Raw genomic sequence first — 25,840 nt, 5'->3', positions numbered from 1 at the left:
CAGACAAGAACATAATGACCATTAGACTGTTTTGTCCGTGACATTAAAAAAAACCAGTTTGACTTATTTTACACATTCTGGTCAGCAGACTATAAAGTTGATGCCTTGGTGGTATACCTCCTTTTACAAGCATTGCTCAGATGCTTCTGGCTGTGTTTACGGTCTGAGCAGCAGAGATCCCACTGCACCCAGAGTTTGCTCTGAGTCTGGCAACAACCTTAAGCCAAAAGCAACAAATCTGACTGACAGGATGCCAGGCCATCCTAGCCAGCCTATCAGCGTTTTTTTTCCTGGAACTTTCAGACAGCACCTGCAGCCTCAACAAGGTCAAGAGTTGAGGTACGGAGCTTTCTGGGAAGCTGCCATGAGCTCTGCCATCCTCTAGCTTCCTTAGCTTGCACCTGCCTTCTCATCTGACAGGGAAGCAAGGCAGCACTGGGAGAAGGGCAAGACCCTTGTCCTAAAGAAGCACCTGGAGTCAAATCTGGGCTCTATTACAACAGACTCTACCTCTCTGAGCCTGTTTCTTCAACTCCTAACCTCACTGTCTAATGGAGGTTAAAATCCCCATCTCTTTCCTCAAGCACATACCTGCCACATGTGGGCCTGACATCTTGAATATACTAGCCCTGCAGTTTTGATTCTAGTTCTATTTTCTAGAAACTCCTCCCTGAAAACTTAAACTATTCCAACCATAAAGATATCTATCCCATTTGATGTAGACAACTCACAGATCCCATCTGCAGCCCTGGCCTTCCTGCCCCTCCAAGTTGAGAACTTGGACTGAGAGTCCCCAGTCTCCACCTGCCCAATGGACATCACCAGAACTGTAGGTGCCAGTGCTTCCAGCCCAACACAAATCACAATTCATCACCTCTCTTACCCTCACCCTCTGTTTTCTCTCCAGTTAATAGCTTTGTCATCATTTCCCACAGGCCTGAGACACAGGGAAGCATGTGGCCTCTGCCTCCTCCCCCATCAGTTGCTTGCTGTCAACAACTTCTGACACAGACCTTTTACTGGCCAGTCCACTTTCACCACTCTTGTTCCTGTTCCCGTTCCCTCATCTCTGACCTTTCACGACTGGACCTGCCCCCTTGCCCTTGCATCTTCCATCCACCCAAACAATCTGCCACTAGAGGTATCCTCTTAGGACAGGGTCAGTAAACTAGAGCCCCAGGCCAAATCAGCTGCCTATTTTTATAAATAAAGCTTTACTGAAGCACAACCACATCCATTCCTTAAAAATAATCTGCAGCTTTCACGCTCTAATAGTGGAATAGTCGCCACAGAGACTCTAAGACCCACAAAGCTGAAAATATTTGCTAACTGGCCCTCTACAGAAAAATTTTTTGACCCCTCCCCTAGACCAGGTTCAGACTAACAACACCCCCAAGCTCCAAACTTTTGCTGGCCCTCCACTTCACACAAGGTTTAAACTACTATAGCTAAGATCAGACATTCAAGACACACCATAACTTGGCTCTCAGGCCCTCTTCTTCCCTAAATGCTCACCACATGCCTGCTGCCTTGACTTGGGAACTTTCATTCCTCTGACACCTCACTCACAAAAGTTCCCCTGCCTCAAACCTTGCCCATCACTTACACAGGCACTTGCAGAAATCCACATCTTCTTCAGGCTGCTGGTCTCTCCTTCCCCAAGGCTGCCACAGGCCAACTACCTGCTTCCACAGCACTGACTGCTCTCATTGGTCTCTTGTCCAGCTACCTGGTAAAAATTCAGTCTCTACTAAATCTTTAGTCCCCTGTAGGCAGCACTCTCTTTTGTTGCTCATTAAAAGGTCCAGCAGAGGGCCTGTGACACAACAGCATACCACCACCCAGTGCTTGCTTCCACACATCTCTACCTTCCTCTAAGAGTCAACTTTTAGGTACTTTGAACCTAAGTTCTTCACTATTGCTTGGGACAAGTTTACTCCATCTGCCAGGATAGAGGAAAAAGGACATATTCATTGTAAAATGTGAAACTAGGCTTCTATCCATGAGGATTCAGCCCCAGCATCTTATGGTAGGGTGTGGTCGGCTTCTGCACACCACAATCATATCCAGCTAAGCTGCTTCTTTTTCTACAGTAAGTCTCCTATTCCTTTTAGCAAAAAAAAAAAAAAAAGGGGGGGTACTGGCTGGGGGGTGGGAACACAGCTGAGAGCCTGTAATCACAAGCACAAAGGGGCAGGGGCATGTGCAGTTAAAAAAAAAAACAAAACACCCCAAAGATTAGGCCAGACTCACCAGAGGAAATGATATTAGCTCATCTGAATTCATAACACTCAGCTCCTTCTTGGAGATGGGGAAACTTGGAGGCAGGAAGTACCGTAAACAATTCCTAAAAAAAGAAAGCGGGGACAGGAATTCAGAACAGCAAGAACAAGGTGGAGAGCCACTGCTAGCCCGAGCGGGAAGACACACGCACCGGAGGATCTGAACGAGCAGGTCAATGGTCTCGTGGTTGGTGCTGGGGGCGGTGGTGTCAGGCTCTATGCGGATGCAGTCAGAAGTGGAGGGCTCTGCCATGGCTACAGCCTGCTGGGCCACCACCACCTCCTCTTCCTCCTCCTCTTCCTCCTCCTCCCCACCCTCCTGCTGAGTGTCAGGGCTCTGGTACTCTGGAGAAGGAGGTTTCATCAGCCGCACATCCTCACTGCCTTTCTCCACCCTAGGAGGCACATAGCATTTATTATGTGTGTCCCAGACTCCCAGGATGGGCTGTCTGCAGGGAAGCTAGGGACACACCCACCCCCCCACCTGGCCAATTTTGTCAGCCTCTGGAAAGGGGCATTACCAGCGGTCTCTCGGAGTGGTGTCTGTGGGCACGTAGTCAAACTTCACCTTCCACCGCACCACATGCTTGCCCACCTCCACAGCTGTGACACGGCCCGTGTACCACTCCCTGTTCACACGCACCTCCACGTGCAACCCTTTATCTGAGACAATGAGGATGGAGTGAGTGTCAGAAAACTATAGACTCCCCCACTCAGCCAGGGTCACCTTGACAGAGGCAGCCCCAGGATTTGCAGGGACAAGAATCCCCTAGATGCTTGCCCTGCACTTTTCCAGGAACATGCAGCCCAGCCACCCTAGTCTCCTTCCCCATCTACCATGAAGGTACCAAAGAGCAGCAGGATGAGTGACTGCTAGAGGTGCAAGCCAAGAAATTTGTGCTAAAAATACACATAAGGGTGTGTTCTCTTCAGACTTCTTCTTGGGATCAGACTTGGAATGATTGCTGCACAAAAGCTCAGAGCCAGGAAAGCCTCCAAGAGTCTTTAAGATAAGCTGTTGCTGGCCGAGGGGTCCGAATACCCCCTTCCCCCACAGGCTGCCAGGAACCTCCCCAAACTCACCTTTCTGAGCCCTCTTAAGGTCAGCTGGATCCTCTTCCCCAGCACTGTCCGAGAGCTGCAAGGAGAACAGTCTGTTAGAGGCATCCCCAATGCCCCTGAAGAGCAGATTTTTGCATGATTGACCACCCAGGGTCATCAGCTATCACTTCATACTGCATTATATGGCTGTTTAAATCTCCATGCCTCACCAAGAGCTGTTCTCTAAATCATCTACCTTGTATAAACAAGATAACACACAAAGGACAGAAAATCACAGACACAGGGAAGCAAAGGGTTTCAAGCCTTCCTCATCTGTATGTGATCTCCAGCCTGTGATTAGAGCCAGAAGCCAGTCTCACTCAGAAGCCTACCTGACACCATGTTTCTAAATCATCTGCATAACTAAGAGTCCTACAGAGATGAACTGGGTTTCTGGAAGGCTGAGGTCACAAAACAGAAACAGAGCTGGTGCAGACTGCAACCCTAGGGAAGGAGGCTCTAACCTCACATGGGACCACCTACCTCATTCAAGTCCTTCTTTTCCTCCTTCACAGCAAACTTGCCCCGCTTAGACCTCTCTTTCCTCCTCTCAGCCTCTTCCTCAGCTTCTTCCTCGTCAGAAACCCCAAGAGTCCGCTTCCGACTAGGAGTGGTCTACAGCAACAGGAGAGGGAATGTGAGGGGCCCTGTCAGCCCTTGAGGTGCAGGAAGATTTCATCTGGCCTAAAGCTGTTCTACTTGTATGCTTCTCAGTACCCCCAGGGCTGAAGCTTCCCTGACATTACTCAGTACACAGCAACCTCCTAGTCCCTGTGGCCATGAGGACCTTTGCTCAAAGCTGCCGTAGGGGGAGCCTCTCAGTTCACTTCTCTCTTAGCCTGCCTGGCCAGCCAGGTGTGATGTCCCTGAAACATACTGACCATCTGCTGCGGCCCACCAATGCTGCCACCAGGCTGCCAACCTATGCCCACGGCATAGAAGCTGATGGAAGTGACTCAAATTTATGGCAGACCAATATTCAAAGGGAGCAGTGAAGAACTCCCTTCAATTATTTAGACTCCTCCTGAAGGGCAACAGAAAGCTCCCCCAGTACAGCTTTGACACAGCCTGATTCCACTCCTACACCACTGAAGGTAGGTTCAGGTTGGAAAAGCATCTCACTGGGGAGAGTTTACTGGGTGGCTCTGGCTTCTTGACCACTGGAGTCTTGATTGCTCTGGGAGCAGGGACCTCCCGAGGGCTCTTGGAGTTGGGCAGCAGAGATGGTGATAGTGGCTGCACCATGGGGGTGGGCCGGGATGCAGTCTTGACCGGCGTGTTAGCAGGCTTCCGGGGTGCCTCCGGTGGTTGGAGAAGCCTGGATGTACTGGCCTCCTCCCGGGCTGCCAGGACAGGAGGCTTTGGGGTGGTGTTGATGACAGCAGCCTTTCGGGGCTGGCTGGCTGGCCTGGGAGCTTGCAAAGAAGGGGGCCTGCTTGGGGCATTCTTGATGACAGCAGGTAAAGGAGGTGATCGAGGTCGCTGAGGTCTACGTGCAGGTTCCTAAAAAAGATCCAGAGAAAGTGAGAACACTGATCCTAGTACAAGACACCTAAGGAAAAGCTCCTCCCCTGTGCCTGGGCTTTACCTCAGTGGAAGGTCTGGTGGTCACTTCCAAAGGCAATTTCTTCAGGTCAGCTTGGGAACGGATAGGTGTGGTTTTCTGCACAGGAAACATGATGATGAGGTTGTTTGCGTATCTTGGTACATTCAAACAAAACTCTTTTTGGATCCCTACTATGTGTCTGGGACAGTGGGAAAACAAAAAAGAAAACCTAGGTTTATTATAAAACTCCCTACTATGATAAGAATCCCATTCTCACTGGGGAGACAAAAAATAAAGTCACTAAACCATCAGCAAACTACAGGATTCTATGTCTGATTAACCTAGCATTGGAGAGACCAGGAAAAAGTGTCAATGGACTAAATTCCTATAAAAGAAGCCAGAAAAAGTAGGAAAAGCTTGACGGACAAGGCCAGAAGGGACAAGTGAGATTCAGTAGACAGGAAGGCACGCATAAGACATCCAGGTTAGTGTGACCATCTCCACAGACAGGGAAGCCAGAAAAAAAAAAAAAACAACTTTTATAATAAATACAATAAAGGATTAATACCTCAAATATATCTCAAAAACCTGACAAATCAATTAATAAAAAAATAAACAAATCTGAAAAAACAGAAAAGTAAAAAAATTATCCAATTTAGAAATATGAAAGAAATTCTAAGATGCATAGCTTTGTCTGTCAAATGTGCAAAAAATACCCTAAAATAAATGTTCTGCTTGTAAAAAAACAGAAATTAACACATCTTCTAGAAGATAATTTGGAAGCAGTTATAAAAAGCCATAAAATTTTATAAACCCTTTTATTATTTGAAATTTCCTAGAAAATTATCCCAAGAAAATTGTGTGCTAAAAAAACAGTTTGTGTGTGTGTGTGATGACATTATATATATATCATGACCTCCATATTTTTATTAATATATATATATTTATGACTATGTAGGCAATCATAAAAAATTAGAAGAATATGTTAGTGGTGGTTACCTCTATGGTAGAATATTTATTTTCTGACCACTTGGGAACATATAAATAAGACAGTTTGCTCTTTTAAAATGATCATCATGAAAAAAGAAAAAAGGAAAAAAAAAAAAAAAGGCCAGGTGCCTGCATGGCTCAGTAGGTTAAGTGTCTGACTTTGGCTCAGATCATGATCTCACGGTTCATGGATTCAAGCCCTGAAACGGGGTCTGTGTTGATAGCTCAGAGCCTGGAGCCTGCTTCAGATTCTCTCTCTCTCTCTCTCTGCTCCTCCCCCACTTGTGCGTGCTCCCTCACTCTCTCAAAAACAAACCCTTAAAAAATTTTTTTAAACGCTCATGGTGTACTCATGAACCAGTGAGTCACTGAGGGTTCCTGTCCCATCCCAGACAGATCCCTGATACAGGCTGGCTCTGCCCATTGCCCATGACCCATGTACCTGCAGGGCCTCTAGCTTCTCCTGCTGCTGGCGAATTTTCTCTGTCAGCTGCTTCTGCTTCTCTTCTTGTGTCTTCAGGTCCTTTCTGAATGTCCCCAGGGGAACCTTCTGCTTCTGTTCAGAAGCCTCACATCTGTTGAGAAAAGGTGCTAGGACGGTTGTAGCAAAATAGGGCTCTAGGGGTCCCCGGGTGGCTCAGTCGGTTAAGCATCCAACTCTTGATTTCAGCTCAGGTCATGATCTCACGGTTCATGAGTTCAAGCCCTGCGTCGGGCACTGTAAGTGCAGAGCCTGCTTCAGATTCTCTCTCCTCCTCTCTCTCTGCTCCTCCCTGGCTCCTGCTTTCTCTCTCTCTCAAAATAAATAAACCTAAAAAACAGGGTTCTAAGTAGGACATGGTCCTTCTTCCTCAGTCAACCCATTCTCTTACCATAGTATAACAACCTCAGGGTTCTCAAATGTACAGAATTAATACTCACTGCAAGACAGACATGTATTCGTATTTCCAGGGCACTTATTATTTGCAGCAAGACAGAAATATGAGGATATCAGCAATGACTTCAAGATGTACAGCGAGTTATTTACCCAAAGAGTGGAGAGAATATAGTGGAAGAGATAGGAGATACCCACAATCTCCTTGTTAGAGCAAGTGCTCACCGGTCCTGCTCAGGATCAGGGTTCATGGAGCAAACCCAGGTATCAGGGTAATCTTTTTCCACAGAACTCAGCTGGAAGGGGAGGGTTCGCCACTTCAGACACAAATCTGTGACACAGAAAACGCCCCAACAAACATCAGCTATACCCGACAACAATTGTAAGCAGGTTCCTCCCAAGCAGGCACAAGGCAAAGATGCCCCCCGACTTTCCATGCAAAGATCTTCACTCTGGCTTCAACTCTGCCTTCCTTGAAGAACAGTAATTCTTCTCAGGGACAGTAATTCCAGCAAGAATAGACACTTTACATCGTGGACTTTCAACACTCCCAGCCCCTCTCCCTCCAACAGGATCCTGGCTCAGTCACTACTCACACTGTTAACAATGTGGTACCAAACCAAATGAGGTCTGGCAGGTTAGACACCTTCTGCCTCATTCAGGAGGGACAGGTAGAACCTGGCACAGCCCCAAGGCTGAGCTCCCAGGGCCATCACCAAACAGACATCCCCAGTGGGACCAAAAGTCCATGAATGTTAGTCAAGTCAGGAGGCCAGCAAGGGTACAGTAAAAGAGGTTCATGGACTATATCACATGGGAGTCAGAAGGGGGTTCTGACCACTGGCTCACCACACTGGATTGTGGTTGGGATTTCCATAGCTCTCCGACGCTTGTAACGTAGCTCACTGGATGGGGGCTGGTTCCAGTTGGCAGAGAGGTAGCCAAACTCATCCCAGAACTTGATGATTCCCCTCTGGGCTAGAAAGCAAACACCCACACATCATATTAGGAGCTAGCCTCTCGCTCTTCCTAAATTCACACCCTTGGGTGCTAAGAGTATCCTAAGATTAGAAGTGAACAAAAAGGTAATTACCAATCGCAATGTCCTTCCAGTACTGTGCCAGATGCTCCCCCATCGCCCTCAACAGGTGCCGGTACTCCTTGGCATCAGCAAAGTCCTGCTTGTTGTGTGTAGGTTCCAGGACCAGGTAGGGCACATCAACCACCCCAACAACTCCACCACATGCCCTGCAGGGAGAAAGAAGACATAGCTCTGTCACCCCATTGGCCAAAACCCTCCCTGCCATCTGCCTTGGGCTGAAAAGTCCTCCTTGGGGAATACTCACATGCCCCCTTCCAGCTGTGGGCCCACTTTCTCATACATCTTGATCAGGCGGCTACAGTTATAGATGAACATGCCATCCAGGTCCCGGTGTTCAATGTTGACCCCAAAAACAAAATTCAGTTCCTTAGGTTCTTTAAGTGCTCTGAGAAGACAGGAGATAAATTCAAGCAGATCAACCCATTAACACACAAACACCATGGTGTTTAAGATATGTTAGCTTACGCTTGAAACTTGAGACATGTTAAGCAAAAAGTTTTGCATTTCCATTCAGTGTGTAACCTATTAGACTTGGTGAGGATACATGAAGCACAGTGACTCTAAACATCCCAAATTAAAAGCATATGACTTTGGCTTTTGGTAACAAAACAGGGATGGATTTAAATATAAATGGGATACTGTGAAATGGCTACAAATCGCTGCAAAGATAGTTACATGGTGGACCAAACACAAGGTTATACCTATTCTACTAACGTGACAGTAATTAATCTTAAAAAGACAAAAATTCACCGGCACAATGAACATGTATGTGAGAGAAGAGACTATCATGTGATACAGATCAACAAAACCATGGAGCTGGAAAGCAGATGAATGGAGCAGTGAAATGACTTAGAAGAAACCTGAAATTGATGCCTATGATAGGAAGGCCATGAAGCAGCAACCCAGGAATTCAAGGTCCAGAGCCCCAAGAAGCTCCAGACATAAGGTGGGACATGGAGATAATCAAATGAGCCAGGACAAGTGCCCATTCCAGATGAAAAAGGTCCAAAACTCAATTTACAGCATTATTTCACATTTGTAACCACAGATAAAATATTAAGATACTAACAAATAATATAAATAAAAGGGAGTTTTAAAATCCTATTTCTTAAATGATCTGTGCTTTACAAGTTTTATACAATAAGCATTTTCTACATCCTTTAAATGAAAAGGGAAAAACAAAAAAGGACAAGAGAGGATAGAAGGAAAAAAAAGAAGAGAGGGAGTGAGGAAACAAAAAGAAAAGAAAGAAAGGAATAAAGGGAGGGAGGAAGGAAGGAAAGAAAGGGAGTTTCCAGGAAAGAAGGTCTGGTGTTCAATTCCAGAGATTGGCCCTGCCCTGGCTTTTCCTACCTCAGCCAAGAAACCTGCAGTGGGCATGTGACAAGCATTTGGGATCACAACATCAACAGTTTTCTCAAAGCAATCTTTGTGACAAAAATGGCACAGGAGGGGGAAGGATTCCCCAAGCTCTTTGTCAATAACGACTACAAAAGTTACAGAATTTTAAAAAACCAAAAGCCAGCCCTGGCACTCACCGCTGCTTGGCCTCCTTGATCCGCTTCTTGACATCAGCTTCCCTGCGCAGGGTAATGGCTGTGTTCTGGACCTGCCGCAACATTACCTGGAAATGTACATTGGCGCAAGTGAGGCAGGAGGTGCTCTGGGCCACAGCAGGCAATATTATAACAAACATCTAAAACTTCTTTAAATCACAGGAATTCAAAACCACATTCAGAGACTTACTTCTTTCTACAGAAAGTGGTCTTGATGAGGACAAATTCAAAAGCTGTGTTTCACCTGACCAGGCTCACTCACGTGAAGGAGGAAACACCCCCAACTGAAATAATAGTCTACAGACATGTGTGTCAGACAGGAAAGGGTAGAAAACTGCTCAGACTATCACTACTGTGTGTGACCCAGGGCAAGCGACCATCTTCACTTCATTCTTCCTTTCTATAAACTGAGAATACTAACAGTATCCACTTTACATGGTTGTCAGGATGTTGAAATGATTAGCCAAGATTCTCACATACAGTGTATTCAACAGTGATTATGGAAACATCCCATTTTGCAGCTTTAGGGCAAGGAGTTCATGACTACACTGGAGCTGAGCCAGGCCAGCTCTGGGATCCTAATGCCAGAAATGCTAGACAACAGCTGCTCAGATCTAGGGCCTTACCCTAGAGTCCCGTGTGAGGTCTCCACCTAGGCGAACTTCTAACGTCCGAGCTTTGCTCTCCGCCTCCCGTGCCTTCTCCTCAGCTAAAACCCAGAAGAAATCATGAAAAGGAATTCAAAGGTTCAAAATTCTTAGTCATCCTTCCTGAATCCAACAGTGTAGCTCCCACTGGACAAGATGTGTATGCACTTTCAATAGGACAGCTGGGAAAGCAACCTCCCTGCCTGGAATGTAGAGTTGGTACAAAAAGGAACATCCTTTTGTTTGGAGGCCCTAAAGAAAACAGGCACTATTTATACTTGAGACGTGCTTTTTAAACTTTACAAATGAACGAGAACAGGTCAAAAACTGCCCAAGGCAACCAGAATTACAGCCTCAGCAGGAGCAGGAACTTATCAAAGTACTCAGCCAATCACTCTCCATCAAGCAGCTCCGAAGCCCTGTCAGCATGAGAGACCTTGAGATTTTTGCCCTGGAGTCAGGATAATCAGTTTCACAAGTATTTGGGCCAGAAGACCGTAAGATTCTTCACTCTAGGCAAGCTGAAGAGTTGTCAGTTATAGGTAAGTCCCTATAAATGGCTGATAAAGAGAAAGTAAAGTCTGGGGAGAAAAACTGCTGAGAGGATTGGCATGCAGGGCGAGGGGTACAAGAGGAACCAGACCAGTGGTTTAGGAGAACAACTTGCTCCTGGGTGCTGGACGGAGCTTTTTTGGATCCTGCTGTGGCCACAAGTATTCCCCAGACAACCCCAACCTGACTACTCCTGTCCAGGGGGTGGGGGACATTACCAATCCGTGCCACATGTTCAGCTTTCTTCACCTCCTGCTCTGCACGAGTCTTGAAACGGCTTGATGTGTACTTGTACATCCTGAACAGGGGAAAAAGCAACCTGAAGACACAAGCAGCAGTGGGGTAGGACAGCAACCCGAGCAACTCAGGAAACACTCTGCCTTCCTGCCTCCTCCCAGGCTACACTGATAATGAGTCAAAAACAAACATTTCAGCAAAAAAGACTAAATTCCTTATTCCACTGGCCCCTTCCTCCACCTTTGATTAGCAACCCCACTACTCACCAGGTGTGTCATTAATCTCACAGCAGAAATAAATCTCAGCAATCAGCCAGGGCCTTTGCTCTCCTGTGTAGTGTCTAAAGGCCCCTTGGCCCTGAAGCTGAGAGGCTCAGATAGTTCACGGTGCCAGGCAGGGCACCCTCCATGTCAGAGAAGGCACTCATGCTCAACGAGCTTCACCAGCCAACCTCCATAGCTTATCAGCCATCTGTGTCCCTCCCTCAGGACTCAAAAGTTTCTATGTGGTAAATCACAAGCAGCTTAAAGGCCCAAGTGCAATCAACACTGTCAGAGCCTCTTATCATCATTCCTAGCATCATTCCAACAATGCTCCAGAGAATCACAGCCGAGGCCCCATTCTCAGCTCAAGGGAAACAGCAGACCAGGGTGGGCAGGCCCCTACCTGGGCTTATACAGGCAGCAGGAGAGTCTCTTGGTCTGCACCTTGTGCCCATGAATGAAGATCCGCATCCGGGGATCAATATAGAGCACGGCAGCATAGGCGCGGAATGAGCGCCGCTCTGGCTTCCTAGAGGTGGCAGGAACAAAGGAGTGCTATCACCTACCCCACAATCAGCTTGACCACAGGTAAGGTAGGACAAACTCTCTGCAGGCCCTTCACCTTTCCACCTCACATCTTGGCTTCTCTCACCACCCTGAAGGGCTGCTCCCTCACTGTGGGCACCACACCCCTCACGTCTCCAGCACAGGCACTCCACAGACACTTGACCCGGCCCTACCACTGGCCCCACTACAGACCCAGCAAATCCTCTCCCCTCTCTAGACTCTGGTTTCTTCTGTCAAATCAAGGAACTGGAACCAGAGATAATTAACCTTTTCTTTTGGCTTAGCTGAAGAGCTGCTGTCCTAGTCATCCCTCTGCTTGGGGCAAGAAGACATGGGCATGCTCAGCTTCATCAACTCCAATACTGGGAAATTCAGGGAACAAGCTCTCCCCCACTCCCTGAAGTCACCTCCAGAGCTTTCCCTCCCTGAGAAAATGGAACACCAGTTCCAAGCCTTCCCTCCCTTCCCAGCCACACTCACGTGCCCTCTGGGGAAGTCTCTGCCATCTGGATATCTCTTGGATTTGAGATTATGTCTAGCTCTGGCTCTCCATTATCCATGAGTTTGAGATTGAAAATGATCACCAGTGTTCCTGGGAAACAAATCCTTTCATTCTCCAGGTGCCCCCTACCCATCCCCAAACTCCTCATGGCTCTGGAGCTACTGGATTCTAGGGGCTGCAGGCTCAAAGCCTACTTACCACTGTCCCCAGGAATCTTCATGAACTGAGACATAACCTCCTCTTCATTGCGGAAGGGAGAATACTTATAGATGAGTTCTGTCTCAATGGCAAACTTCTCCACATTGTCTGTGACAGGTTCCCGGGTGCGAGCATTCCAGGTGGGCAATGGAACTATCACCTTTGGAGTAAACATGGGCAGATACTTTGAGGGAGGACCCAGAACAGCCTTCCCCCAAAATGTGTATCCATCTCATCCCTCTCCACAGTGGCTCCACAATGCCCCAGTGGTGAGGTCCAAACTTTGCAGCTTGGCACCAGAGGCTCTGTGGCTTCTGCCCCTTCCCAAGACTCAGCGTCACAGCACTAGATCCTCTGGGATGTGCTGATTTATGCTGTTGGGGGGTCTCTGCATGAGTGGTGCCCTGCTTGGGATGCCCCTGGCCATCCTCCTAATCTGCTAATAATTCTACTCTACTACCAAAAAAATATTTGTTATTATCTAGTAAATCCAAAGATACAAATAAACCTACAACTCAGCAATTCCATCCCCAGGTTATATCCTAGCAGAAACTTCCACACTTATGTACCAGCAAACATGTAAGGGTAACACAAATATCCAATACAGAATAGATAAATTACACTGTTGTATATTTATACAACGGAATACTGTGTAGTGACGACAATGAACAAACAGCTACTAACATCAACATGGATGGATCTCAAAAACAACGTTAGGTGAAAAAGGCAAAGTGGAAAAAAAACCTATGGTAGGAGCCCACTTCTATAAAAGTCATAAACACACAAAACTAAACTGTTACTCAAGAATGCGTACACACAATACAGGTGACAAAACTATAAAGAGAAACAAGGCAATCATCACAAAACCTACCTGAAGGCAGCTCCTTCAGAGGTGCAATAAGGAATACAACTGGTGAGGGGCACACTGGGAACTCCTAGTATCAGTCTATCATGGCAGCTATCATGTTCACTTTATACTTCTTCTCCCAACTGTACCCATATTTTAATATACTCTTTCATATTATGGAATTTAATCTTATGTTTATGTTTTTAAAAATCCTACCCTTATCAACTATACCTCAATAAAACTAAGAGGAAAAAAATCCTCTTTCTGCTAAAACTGTATCCTCAAGTGCCACTCCCACAGGCTTAGATGTACTCCTCCCCCAGCCAGCTGCCCATGAGAGCCTAGGGATGGCTGACTGCTTGATTCCCTCTGTAGAGCAAACCAGTCCAGATACCTCAAAGGTTCAAATCACATGCCCCCTCCACCTAAGGAAAAAGGGACACTGCATTTTAACAAGTGCCAGGGTGATAAAACTGTTGGAAGAGATTTTACTGGTTTCTAAGAAGCTTAATGTCTGATGGTATTCGTCCCTAGAGCTGGTTTGGACACATTCCTAACCAGCCAAAAATGATCTTATTTTGAAATCTTGGCTGAGTTTGCACTAGAGTACAATCCAAAATAGTGACCTTCTAGCACCAAGTAAGGAAAAAATTTCAACCTAGCTTTTTCACCAGGGGAACCGAGTTCCATTTGTGTTCTGTGAATCTGTACCTCACACTGCAACTCCCATTTTTCACAGCAGCCCCAGGTGATAAGAGCTTTTTTTTTGTTTTTTGTTTTTTTGACAATAATATTATTTTAAACTGCATGTACTTCCACTGGCACCCATCCCTGCCATTGGGACACTTCTTTAGTTTCAATGTCACCACTCTACTGGTTTTCCTCCTACCCACTCCTGTCTTTTTTGCCACTTTCTCCTCTTCCTACACTTTAAATGTTAGCATCCCTGAGATCCCAAGTCCTCTTCTCACTCTGCATGCTCCTTTAGGTGAGCTCATCTGCTACCAAGGTTTCCAGAGCCTAGGCCTCCCCTCAAGCTCTGGACCCAGACCCGACTGCGTGTCCAGGAGAAAACTTAAGTTCTTCAGCAAAGACTAGCAGAAGTGGATGTCACTGTCTTCCATTCTTCACCAGCTCCGGACAGCCCACTATGCCCCAGCTGCCACATCAGAACCTGCATCGTGACCCTCCTTCCCCTTTCTGCTAATCAAACATCAGGTTTGTGGGCCCCGCATGCTAAAGAGATGACAATTCTTCCTACATCTCTCGCCTCCCTACTGCAGCCCTGCAGGCTACACATAGCCAGGGCATCTCAACTAGTTTACTCCAACACCTCTATCTTTCCAATCTAATCACCACACAACAACCAAACTGACCTTTTTATAAAAGATACTGATACTGCTACACCTTTGCTTAAAATCCCGTTGAAGCTTGCCGTTTTAAGTCCTGCACACTCACCAAGGCCCTGAGGTCAAGCCTGACTGACCCTCCCTGATCTCCAGAGGCCACCACCTTTCTTCAGGTGGCACCTCTGCCAAGTCCCTTCCCACAAGGGAAGGTGATGGCCTTGAACAGATGATTTCCATGGACTTCACCACCCACCTCCTACCACCCACAGTCCATCAGGAAACATTCCTGAAAATCGCAGCATGGGCAAAAGTTCTCCTGCCCTACCTTCTCCCAAGAGACTGTTCTTTCCAGCCACAGCACCCCTCTCACTCCATGTATGATGGGTGAACTGACGCAGTGCACCAAAAAGGCAAATACATCCACCGGCTTGCCAAGGAAAGGCAGTGGAAAAAGACAACCTGTCATTCCCAACATGAACTTGTTTGCTATGATTTAGGCTCATCTAAACAGGGCCAGCACAAATTTACCCACAGCTAACCACCAGAGATTAATCAGATTGAAAACCTGACCAAATTCACCTATCTATTTATACAACAGCCATGGATTTCTCTCTGAAAACCCTCTTAACCCCCTCTCTAAAGCTCTAGTCACCACTTCTCACACATGAAAGGAGGTAAGAGTCCAGTCTGAGGCTGGGAAGACTGAGGCTATCCCTGATCCCCACCATGAGGAAGCACAGACCTCACCAGACCAGCTCTGCAGATATGTGAACCACCAGGCCACAAAGAAAATCAATGGAGCACGTGTTTAGCTTACATAGTTAATTACCAACACGTTTTAAAATCAGAATATTCTAGATTCATTAGAACTTCCTTCCAATATAGCAATGATGACCTGGGGCTATTTGTCATCTGCCATTTAGTGAAGAACTTACAACAATGATTTCCATACACTCACCACCTGCTTCACTACCTACCCAGGCCCTATAGGGATCTGACTTGTACCTTCTGATACAGACGATTAAAGCAACATATTTCTTCAAAAGGAAAATACATTCATAGCACATTCCACAAAATCACCATCATATAGGAAAGACTATGCTGCTCCAATTATTAGTTCCTATTATTATTATAGCCTGTGGTCTCCACCCATAGTTATGAAGCCAAAACACTCCCCTTGATAAAACAACTCCATATTGACACCCTGCCAGAATGAATTCAGGCTGCAGCTCTAAAGAAGGTATAAATCCTTGGTTCCTGCCATTTGATGACCCCATTCTCAGAAACAGGACAACTGTTCTCTGAAGCTTTGAGATTTTACCTTCTCTTAAACTAAAAGGTCTGCCTGATGCTTCAACCAATTCATCCAACCAGCTAATCCAATAACAGGGGTGTGGCTGTAATCCTGCAACATCAATGAGTCCAGCATCGATGGCAAATGACCTACAGAAAGACCCTGGTCAGATGTGGGAAATGTCTATTTGTGTGCTTGTTTTTAATGTTTATTTATTTTTGGAGAGAGAAAGAGAGGCAGAGAGAGACAGAGAATCCCAAGCAGGCTTCATGCTGTCAGTGCAGAGCCCGACGCGGGGCTCAAACTCATGAATTATGAGATCACGACCTGAGACAAAATCAAGAGTTGGATGCTTAGCTGACTGGGCCATCCAGGTGCCCCAGATCTGGAAAATGTTAAATGGCAACTCGAACCACAAGGATAGGACCTACCTCATCAATGCCTTCCTCTTCATGAAAGGTCCTGGACAAGAAGAGGCAAGTCATGGTATCCTCCTTCTTGGTGAAGAGTATAAAATCCTTCCCAATGCGCATTGAGCCCCTGAAAGGGAAGCAAAAATGGATTATTCTCCCAGGGATTCAAAAACTCATCTGAAAAAGAAGCAAATTCACTCTCTGGACGTGACTAAAACTGCCTTTAGGAGGCTCTTCTCAAGACCTCCCTCCATCCTAGGACCCTGAGCTGAGGCCCACGGCCCTCATTCCTCTGTTCTTCCATCAACTTTCATCACTCCTCACAACTTGCCTGACCCCACTTACCCACCATACAGGGCTCCTTCACCACCCTTATAGGGCACATTCACCAGCGATCATCAGCCCCAAGTTAGTGTCACCCCCAACCTGCTGCCACAATAGTAACAAGTAATCCTGCTGCCCATGCACCAGGTTCATCTCAGCTACACAAGGGCTGCTGTACTCTTTAAATGTGTCACCATCAAGTTTCCCTCCAGGAACTGACACCTTCAACATGCTGACCACATCCAGTTCCAGTCAGGTATTTCTCATTCACTCATCAAATGGCAGAACCATCAAGGGCATAGCCCACGATCTATGCTCATAAGTTCTCAAAAAAAAACAAAACAAAAAACAACAAAAAAAACCCAGCGGTATAACCCCAAAGCTCAGCTAAACCTGACCCCCCCAACCATACACAATATAATTCTTAATTACAGTTTTTAAGGCCTATAATTGGCTCATATCTTAGAACTATAACCATCTTCTGTCTCAAAATTGTTTTGCCACCTCAAGCTCATTATGACATAGGTGGCCCCTGCTTCTGTATGCAACTGGTTCTGGGAAATGTGCCTCGAGGCTGGGTTCCACAAGGCAAAAGTCTGAATGGAATCAACTGCTTCCTTCCTCTGGCCACATTCAATCATCTGAGGAACAGGCAAGGACAAGCCTTTCTGGGCAACGTGGAACAGGGCAGAAGTTCTAACAATTCATTGCCCAATGAACAATGGGACTGTTTAGCTCCCTTCTTCTGAGTAGCTTCTGGGGCTTTATGGCTATTATCTCATTAGTCTCCATAATACCCCAGGGAGAGGATGGCAATGGGAAGCCTCAATACTCTCTTCTATGTACAAACACAAACCAGGCTAGCATGCCAAACACACAAATGAATGCCATGTCCCATTTCCCCCAAATGCTCAGGAAAACACCCAGGACACTATCGAGAGACACCCTGGGGGCTGCCAAGTTCTGTTTTTCATCCTCTAGTTCCTAAGACATTGGCAATGTTCCTTCCCCTGACAATTTCACAGCCCTCCTCCTTCTTCTCTGAAGCTTATGGGTGGCAAAATGAGGCACATTACCTTGCCTTCTGTCAAAGCTTACTCTTGCCCTAATTTGGCAAAAACTCTCACTCTGTGCCTCTTTCTTCCCTCTTTGAACCTGACCTTGGAGGCTGAAGAGCAACAACCCCAAAAATACCATGTCTGCTGGCTTCCTTGCTTCTCAGCCCTATTCTCAGCACAAATCACTCCCTCCCGAAACACTTTTTCAACTTCTGAACTGGTATCAAAATAAATACACTCTCAACACTAGATGGCTCCAACCTCAATGGGTCCTTTACAAATATCATTGTACTAAATTATGCTAATAACACTCTCAACTTCCTGGTCTTCTAATTCTAAGCACAGTCAGAGTCACATTTTGTTTGCTCCTTAAGCTTGCTTTGTAAGAGAGAATGTCAAAGAGTAGAACCCCACTTTCTAGATTAGGAAATAGATTTCAGAGACATGAAACAGCTTGCCTAAGGTCACAAAATTACTAAGACCAGTTAGGAGGACATTAGCCTATAATCCAGAAGGGAAGTCAGGGCTTCTTCTATCACACTGACTCTAGGAGACTACAGTCATTGGGGACTTAGAGCACTGGTGCTGGAATCACCTGGGGAACCCACGGAACCCACAGACCCAGTGAATCAGGCCAGGAATCTGCCATGGAAAGATCAAAAGAGAAATAAAGTAAGAATCCAGAAACTAGGGGTGCCTGGGTGGCTCAGCTGGTTACACATCCAACTCTTGGTTTCGGCTCAGGTCATGATCTCACAGTTGTGAGTTCTGGCCCCACATCGGGCTCTGTGCTTACAGCACAGAGCATGCTTGGGATTTTCTCTCTCTGCCCCTCCCCTGCTTGCTTTCTCTCTCTTTCCCTCTCAAAATAAATAAATAAACTTAAAAAAGAAAAAAATCCAGAAACTAGTCTAGGGCTCTCACAGCAATGAGAGCATTTAATCCTTAACTTATTCAGTATGTATTATAATCCCAATTTACAAAGGAAGAAACTGAGGGTCAAAGAAGTAATTAAGTGGCTGAGGTGAGATTTGAACTTTAGTTTGTGTGACTGAAGTGAGATGGAGAACAGCTCCAGCTCTGCAGTCAGAAGGACCTGGTTCTTATCCCAGCTATACGCTCGGGCCAATATTTTTGTAACTCTGAGGAAATCACTTCATCCCCATAAACCTCAATTTCCTCAGTAGAAAATGAAAATAATACTCCCTACACCACAAAGGGGTATAATGAGAATTAAACGAAATCATCCAAGTAAAGTTTTTAGCATGGTGCCTGGCACATGATAAGTGCCTATTATTTCCATTTGGTTTCTCCCCTGAAAGACAAATCAAAAAAGTCCAGGTACCATGTCCCTCATGTCTTTGTAAGCATTCTCTTCCCCTGCCACACACCCAAAGCACACTGCATGTGAGGGACTACTGATACCGTTAACTAACCAAAGCACCATCCTCTCTCAAACAAAACAACACGTTTCCACAGCAAGACTGGAAACGTGACTCAGAATTCCATTTGTACAAACTCTAAATCTTATTCCATCCAAAGGTATGTACAGCTGGAAGTGAGCACTTCAGAAATAGAAACCTTTCTCTTGGGGCTTCACTGAAAATCAGAACAACACATTCCAAACACCAAACAAGTGGGAACCAAGGGCTGAGAAAGAAGTCCCAAGAGATTTGAAGACATTAGGTACGTCCCTGCTACAGAGTCCAGCAGGACATATGAGTGGAGACCCTGTCTTCTGGGAGGGAGGGTTCAGATCTTTTACTCACCCTGGATCCCCATATGGCAGGCGCTCAGGGAACAGTGCTGTGACATGAAACAACCCTTTACCATCTGAGATATCCTAACCCCAAAAACAACCACCTCAACCACAGGGTAAAAATAAGAATTTTCCTCAGGAGGAGAGATGTGGTTCCAGAGAAACCTCTTGTGTGTGCCAAGAGAAAACTACAACTCCACTCACCCCAATTGGTTTAAGATGTTCATACTTTTCAATCTGTAAGGAAAACTACAGATTTAGAACAACAGTTACTAAGTCCCCAAACTACCACTTCTTTTTGACTTTTCTTCTGTTCCAGAGTTACAGTGATGAAGGGATAAGGAGCAGGAAAATTTTCATTGGACAGAAGCAAGAGAGCACTGCTTGATTTTGTACAGAGTCCTATGACAGGTTTCTGGTATACTTACGATTTTAACCCATTCCCATACTGCCCAATCTGGGTGGACTCAGGCGTTCGCTTGGCTGACTTCCCAAACTGGATCACACTGGCAGCATCACCTGAAGTGGCAGGCACAAAAGAAAGTGAAGCATTTGCATTTCTTTCCCAGGATCCTCAAAAATCAAAGGTCTGAACCTTGTTAAATCCAAGCAGGGCTGTGTGTATGGAGGCAATCTCAGACTGGCCTGTCAGCACCACCATCGCTATGACCTTATTCTGTTACCAGAACATGGTATGAAGGCTGAGGGAGACCTCTTTAGTTCTAGCTCTAGGATGTTGTGCAAGCTGATAAGTACACTGTCAAGAGACAGGTAATCTGACTGACTTTAGGTTGCCACTCAGATCCTATCTCCCATGCTAGGACAAGACCTGGCAAATCCATTAGTGGAATTAAGCCTATGATCCTGCAACAGACCTCTCTCTCCAGATGGATCTTCTAATCACAATAGTGAGGTAACAAAAACAACACGATAAGTTTTTTGTAAAAAGAGTTACGTCCTCCCCCAAAGAAGCAATCATCTCATCACTTACTTGGATCCATTCCTGCTCCATCATCCAAAAAGCAAAGCATAAATCCTCCTCGAAGGTCCTCTCGCCTTTCTGTAAAAGAAGCAGTTGCCATTACTGGGTAGTTACCTATCAGAGGGTGGCAACACGGGTAAAATCAGAATGTATACCAATGTGACGTTTGATCCAAAAAGGTTAGAATGCCAAATCTAGCTCCTCCTTCTAACAGCCTTAGCTAGTGTGAAGTAAATGTCAGAGCCCTTGAGGGTGGGCCTTACTATCAAAGGTTCTCCAATGCTTTCTAGTTCATGACAAAGCTTGAGAGAATCTTTGAGGGCAGGAAATACCTGGTCCACTAGACTAACCACACCAAGGACCACTAAATATCATGTATTTCACACAAGCCTCAATCATCCTTCTGCCTCTTCCACCTGGATTACTTCTACCTCTGCCCTCTGCCATGGACCCCAAGCCACTAAAGCATTCCAACTACTACACACTCTACCTTATCAATACTCCTCAAATTCAACAGAGCATCTCCTTTGTGGGTTAAGTTTGGGGTAGCCATCACACAAAGCAATCAAGCCAGACACACCACGGGCACAGCGGTGACAGCTACTATCCAGACAAACTGCTATGTCTATGTGTGACTAGCCCCAGGCTAACTTTAGTTTCTGGGCTATATGTATTCATTGCCACATCTTCTGCTTGGTACGGGTCCTTGAAATGGCTCCCTAACCTAGGAATGAGATGGCACAAGGTGTCGTGAGAACTTCCTGGTTCCCAGCTGGACTTGCTCAACTGGAAGGAGGAGCAGTCTTTTGACAAAAGAAGTCCTTTGACAGTGCAGCCATGGCAAGGCTTCCTGGTCAACAGGAAGGGAACAAAACAAACTGACTGCCATTTCAGTAGGTGGAAGAACCTCTTCTTTCGGTAGCTGTCTTCTGCAGCAGCAGGTGGTTACTCAAAGTAGTCTGGGTCTAAGCATCTCACAAACACTAAAGAAAAGATTCTCAAATAGGGAAGGGGACCATACTGGAGTTTCCAAGGTGCCTTTGACCAATGATGAGTACTGTGTTGGCAAAGGAGGAACAGCACGGGCTTTGGAATCAGGAGAGCACTTCTATTAAAAGAAAGGTCTATGTAAGGTACTACGGAGACAAGCCCAAGACTGTTTTGGAGACTACTTCCTGAGAACTTTTTTGTCTCCCCTAAGCTGAGGTTCACCAACTTCATACACTATCCAAGCTGAGAAATCTCAGTTTAAAACACTCTTTGTCCTCTCCTAAGGCTAAAGATTCAAGGGAGTCATGATCACCTTCGTTAAATGAACTAGTTAGTGCAATTTAAAACGCTATTTCAAAAGTACTATAAAGCACAGAGATTTTCAAGTATCACTAAGTGTTCAGGAATTTAGCTCTACTAAAACGTTAATAACAAGTGCTTCTTGAAAGTTCAAGAACAAGGATCTTCCTGGAAGTACTACTAGTAGATAAGAAAATTTCTCCTTATGGCAGTGCCTCTTATCAAAGTATGGAGAATCCAAATAAGATCTAGTAAGCAAGAGCAAGTGCAAGAAAAGTGCAAAAAGACTTCAAAAATTTCCTTCTGGAGGAAGCAAGGTATCACATGGAGACTCAATCTGGGTCAGATACAGAACATGGTAAAAGTGTTCTAAATCTAACCAAGAGCCATTTGCTGTACACTTCAGCCATAAAATGTACATGAAGACTGTGCTTCGGGATTCAGAAATTGGTTCAAGCCAAGTGCATTTCAAAAGTCTTCAAAGATTACTGGCATTTCTGGAACACTAAATAGGAAGTTACTCTAGGCCCTTGTGTTTGTTAGAATAGGATTTGCAGGCTGTTTTAACACAAAATCACCACTTAACAGGGGGTCTGAGATACCTTTCTTGTTCAAAGACTTCATTTCAAAGATTTTTCATATGGTTTACGAGGGTTAAGAGATCCACCAATAGAGGATCCTCCTGGCCACACAGTGATCAACAGCCTGTATGCAGCTAGTAGTAACCAAGTCCATGATCAAGTGCAACACTGCCTCAGGGCCAAGAGAGACTAGCTGACACAGCAGTCACTTCTTCAACTTTGTAAATATGCAATGTGGTATCTTTACCTGGCTACAATGCTTATCCTAATCACTCATTTATTCAATGAGCATTTACTGAGCACTTCCTCTGTGCCTGGCTCTGTGATAAAAACAACAGTAAACAATACAGATATGATCACTGCCTTCACAGAGCTTAGAGTCCAAAAGCTGCTACTCTCTGTAGAAGGTTAGGTAATCAGGAGGGTTTAAGCAGGAGACCAAGAAGAGTAACAGCAAGAGCAAAATGTAGTCTGCGTTAAGAATCAGCTGAAGACCTTGTTAAAAATACAGATTCTGGGCTCTACCCTGGAAAGTCTGTGTGAATCTGAGGTGGTACCTAAGAATTTTTATTTCTTTTTTTTTTTTTAATTTTTAAAAATGTTTTTATTTTTGAGACAGAGAGAGACAGAGCATGAGCAGGGGAGACGCAGAGAGAGAGGGAGACGCAGAATCCAAAGCAGGCTCCAGGCTCCAAGCTGTCAGCACAGAGCCCAACTCGGGGCTCGAACTCAGGAACCACGAGATCATGACCTGAGCAGAAGTCAGACGCTCAACCGACTGAGCCACCCAGGCGCCCCAGAATTTTTATTTCTAACAAGCTCCACAGGTGACGCTGTCCATCAACAGACCACTCTTTGAGAAGCACTGAACTAGAGAATAAAGAACCCATTGCATCCCTGCTTAAAACAATCTCCTCAGACATTCCACAAGTTAGAGATGTATTCCTAACACCTGATATTTACTTTGTCAGTCATTTGAGTGATATATGAAGCCTCCAAGCAAAGGATTTTGATGAAGAACAGGGAATTCTGGAGAGAGGAGAGTCTAAGCAGCTGGGGGTTGTATGCTTCCACTCCCATCATACATTTTGGAACCAAGACAGGGAGGGCAAAGCCAAACTGCCTTCTTTGCAGTTGTGCCTCAGATCCTGGTAGCAGCTATGTAAGATTATCAGAACAAATTTGGAAGGATGCACATCTAAGCTCCCCCCAATATGGCTAAGTCTAGCTTCTCCAAATCAGCCTGACATCCCACATCCCATCATCCAACTCTCACTGGGGAGAAGACAGGAAATAGAAGCAGAAGAAATGTAAAATGGAGCTAATAAATCAAAAGTCAGAGATGATAAAATAATGTCCTCAGCAGAAGTTGTAATAAAATGACATCCAAGTTCTTGTTCTTTTGCCATCTGAGCACTATACATTTCAGGTTCACATGCTCTAATTTTCCATTTCTATGATTCGGCATCACAAAAGAGATCTTTCTTTGAGAAGTGACACTCCTATACAAAGAAGTCAAGAAAGTCAATAAAAATACCAAAGCTACTTCTGACAGGCACATTATGGTATGACCCCATCTAATAGGAATGTTTTGGGTGAGTGAACACCTCTGCACTTTAAGAGCCTGGTTCCTTTGTCACCCTTCTTAGGTTTAAATACAATCTTTCAAAATGTGAATTTGTAGTGAATTCAAACTAAATCTGATGTTTGAGGGGATTTCCAAGTTCAGTATCAATCTAGTTTCAGAACGGGAGACAGGAAAATACTTTCCCCTCTGTACCAACAATAAGAACTTTATAGTACTAGGATATTACTGATTTTATTATTCTACTTGTAAAATGAGGTTGCTTTTATTCCTCCTGTTGAATGTGTTAATAAGGCTCTGAGATAGAAAAGAGTGAAGTGATACCTCAGCCAAGACTCCCAATCTCGAGCTATTTGGAGTAAATCAAGTCTTTTTCCAAAATGCTGTAGTCCTTACTGATTCTATCATACCATTTAATCTTTAACTGCCTTGACAATTCCCTTAAGACCAAGTTATTGTTCTCTAATCATCTGCAGAGTGCTGTCTCTCCAATTAGAGACTTAAGTTCTCTAATGAGAACTTAGAAAAGGCCCCATCACATCCTCTCTGGACTCCTCCCAAAGCACAACAGCAGTAAGAACAGTGAGCACAGAATAAATGCACAGTTGGCCCTTTTCATTTAAATTGAAATCCAACTGTTATGCTCCATTTTGAGTATAATGGACAAAATTTTCTTAGTGAAATTCACCCGCCGAAGGTGGAAGGAGGGAACAGAGATGATCTCTGTTTAAAACTGTTTCTTTCAGATAGACTCAGCTCTGATGATTTTTCCTTTCAATGTCACTTGGAGTAGAGGCCCTTTCTCTGCTTTACCATCTGTGCAATGATTAAGACAACTGCTGATTCTTTCAGAGGTAGCTGTAATTGCTCCTCATTATAGCACACTTGAGATGTAAGATACACAGTAACTTGGGAATGGTTCCTCCATTTGGCCTTAGGGTTTAAGTAACCATCTTCTAAGACTCTTCTGCTATGCCTTTTTCCTGTTCCTTTCTTCTAAAAATAAAAGAAGTCTTATTTTCACCACTTCGGCATAGCTTTTTGAGAAGGCTTTCAGAATTTTTTTTTTTTTTTAATTTTTTTTTTCTCAACGTTTATTTATTTTTGGGACAGAGAGAGACAGAGCATGAACGGGGGAGGGGCAGAGAGAGAGGGAGACACAGAATCGGAAACAGGCTCCAGGCTCCGAGCCATCAGCCCAGAGCCCGACGCGGGGCTCGAACTCACGGACCGCGAGATCGTGACCTGGCTGAAGTTGGTCGCTTAACCGACTGCGCCACCCAGGCGCCCCGAAGGCTTTCAGAATTTAAACAGTATAGCTGACGTTTAGCTGTCCTGAATGATTTTCTTTGCTCTAAAGAAAATGTGCATGAGAAATCCATCATATCTAGGGAGATTCATCATAATTATATAACACTGAGGTTCTGAGAATCACTTCTTAGTTATGTGCTTGTTCCCATTTATCAAATGAGTGAGTCCATGAAGAGGGGCTATTTGATAATTGTATATTCCCACAAAAACTACCAGTATTCTCAGATGTTAGTCAATGTTATTCAAAATATTAGCCTAAACCTTTCAGAAGACTTTAGAAAAGTTTATCAGAAAAACAGAGTATGCTAGCCAAATTGGATTTAAAAGCTATCTTCCCCTATTCCCCTTCCAAATTTCTAGCATTCAAATTACCAAAAAACATGCTGGTACAAACACTGAACAGGCAGAAAGCAAACTAAAAATGATAATTTAAAATTTTTAAAAAGCCAATGATAATGACTAAGAATTCTTCCACTATTGTACCTACTCCAGAAAAAAAAAGAATTTTACTACCAAACAGCAGAGCCAATTAAATAAGCAAAACAAGGGGCGCCTGGGTGGCGCAGTCGGTTAAGCGTCAGACTTCAGCCAGGTCACGATCTCGCGGTCCGTGAGTTCGAGCCCCGCGTC

General features: G+C 45.1%; 1 protein-coding gene across 4 annotated transcripts in view; it reads right to left on the bottom strand.

Annotated features, from left to right (window-relative positions):
- The window catches only part of MORC2 (MORC family CW-type zinc finger 2), a 40,805-nt gene that overhangs the window by 2,909 nt on the left and 12,056 nt on the right, over window positions 1–25,840 (bottom strand). For all 4 annotated transcript variants that reach the window (XM_086682053.1, XM_086682054.1, XM_025933347.2 and 1 more), the window contains exons 4-24: window positions 20,453–20,521; window positions 19,890–19,980; window positions 16,339–16,447; window positions 12,418–12,577; window positions 12,198–12,309; window positions 11,554–11,679; window positions 10,869–10,948; window positions 10,078–10,160; window positions 9,434–9,519; window positions 8,140–8,280; window positions 7,887–8,041; window positions 7,643–7,771; window positions 7,019–7,124; window positions 6,362–6,494; window positions 4,972–5,046; window positions 4,506–4,886; window positions 3,867–3,998; window positions 3,366–3,420; window positions 2,804–2,945; window positions 2,435–2,677; window positions 2,254–2,347 (exon numbers count right to left, since the gene is read on the bottom strand). In XM_086682053.1, the coding sequence (XP_086538179.1) occupies window positions 2,254–2,347; window positions 2,435–2,677; window positions 2,804–2,945; window positions 3,366–3,420; window positions 3,867–3,998; window positions 4,506–4,886; window positions 4,972–5,046; window positions 6,362–6,494; window positions 7,019–7,124; window positions 7,643–7,771; window positions 7,887–8,041; window positions 8,140–8,280; window positions 9,434–9,519; window positions 10,078–10,160; window positions 10,869–10,948; window positions 11,554–11,679; window positions 12,198–12,309; window positions 12,418–12,577; window positions 16,339–16,447; window positions 19,890–19,980; window positions 20,453–20,521 (2,702 nt within the window). The remainder of the gene's footprint in view (window positions 1–2,253; window positions 2,348–2,434; window positions 2,678–2,803; window positions 2,946–3,365; window positions 3,421–3,866; window positions 3,999–4,505; window positions 4,887–4,971; window positions 5,047–6,361; window positions 6,495–7,018; window positions 7,125–7,642; window positions 7,772–7,886; window positions 8,042–8,139; window positions 8,281–9,433; window positions 9,520–10,077; window positions 10,161–10,868; window positions 10,949–11,553; window positions 11,680–12,197; window positions 12,310–12,417; window positions 12,578–16,338; window positions 16,448–19,889; window positions 19,981–20,452; window positions 20,522–25,840) is intronic.

The sequence above is a fragment of the Puma concolor genome, chromosome D3, assembly GCF_028749965.1.
Source record: "Puma concolor isolate L17-30 chromosome D3, mPumCon1.1.hap2, whole genome shotgun sequence".
Taxonomy (NCBI): Eukaryota; Metazoa; Chordata; class Mammalia; order Carnivora; family Felidae; genus Puma; species Puma concolor.
The sequence above is the reverse complement of the archived record's forward strand: the minus strand, read 5'-3'. Positions and strand labels throughout refer to the sequence as shown.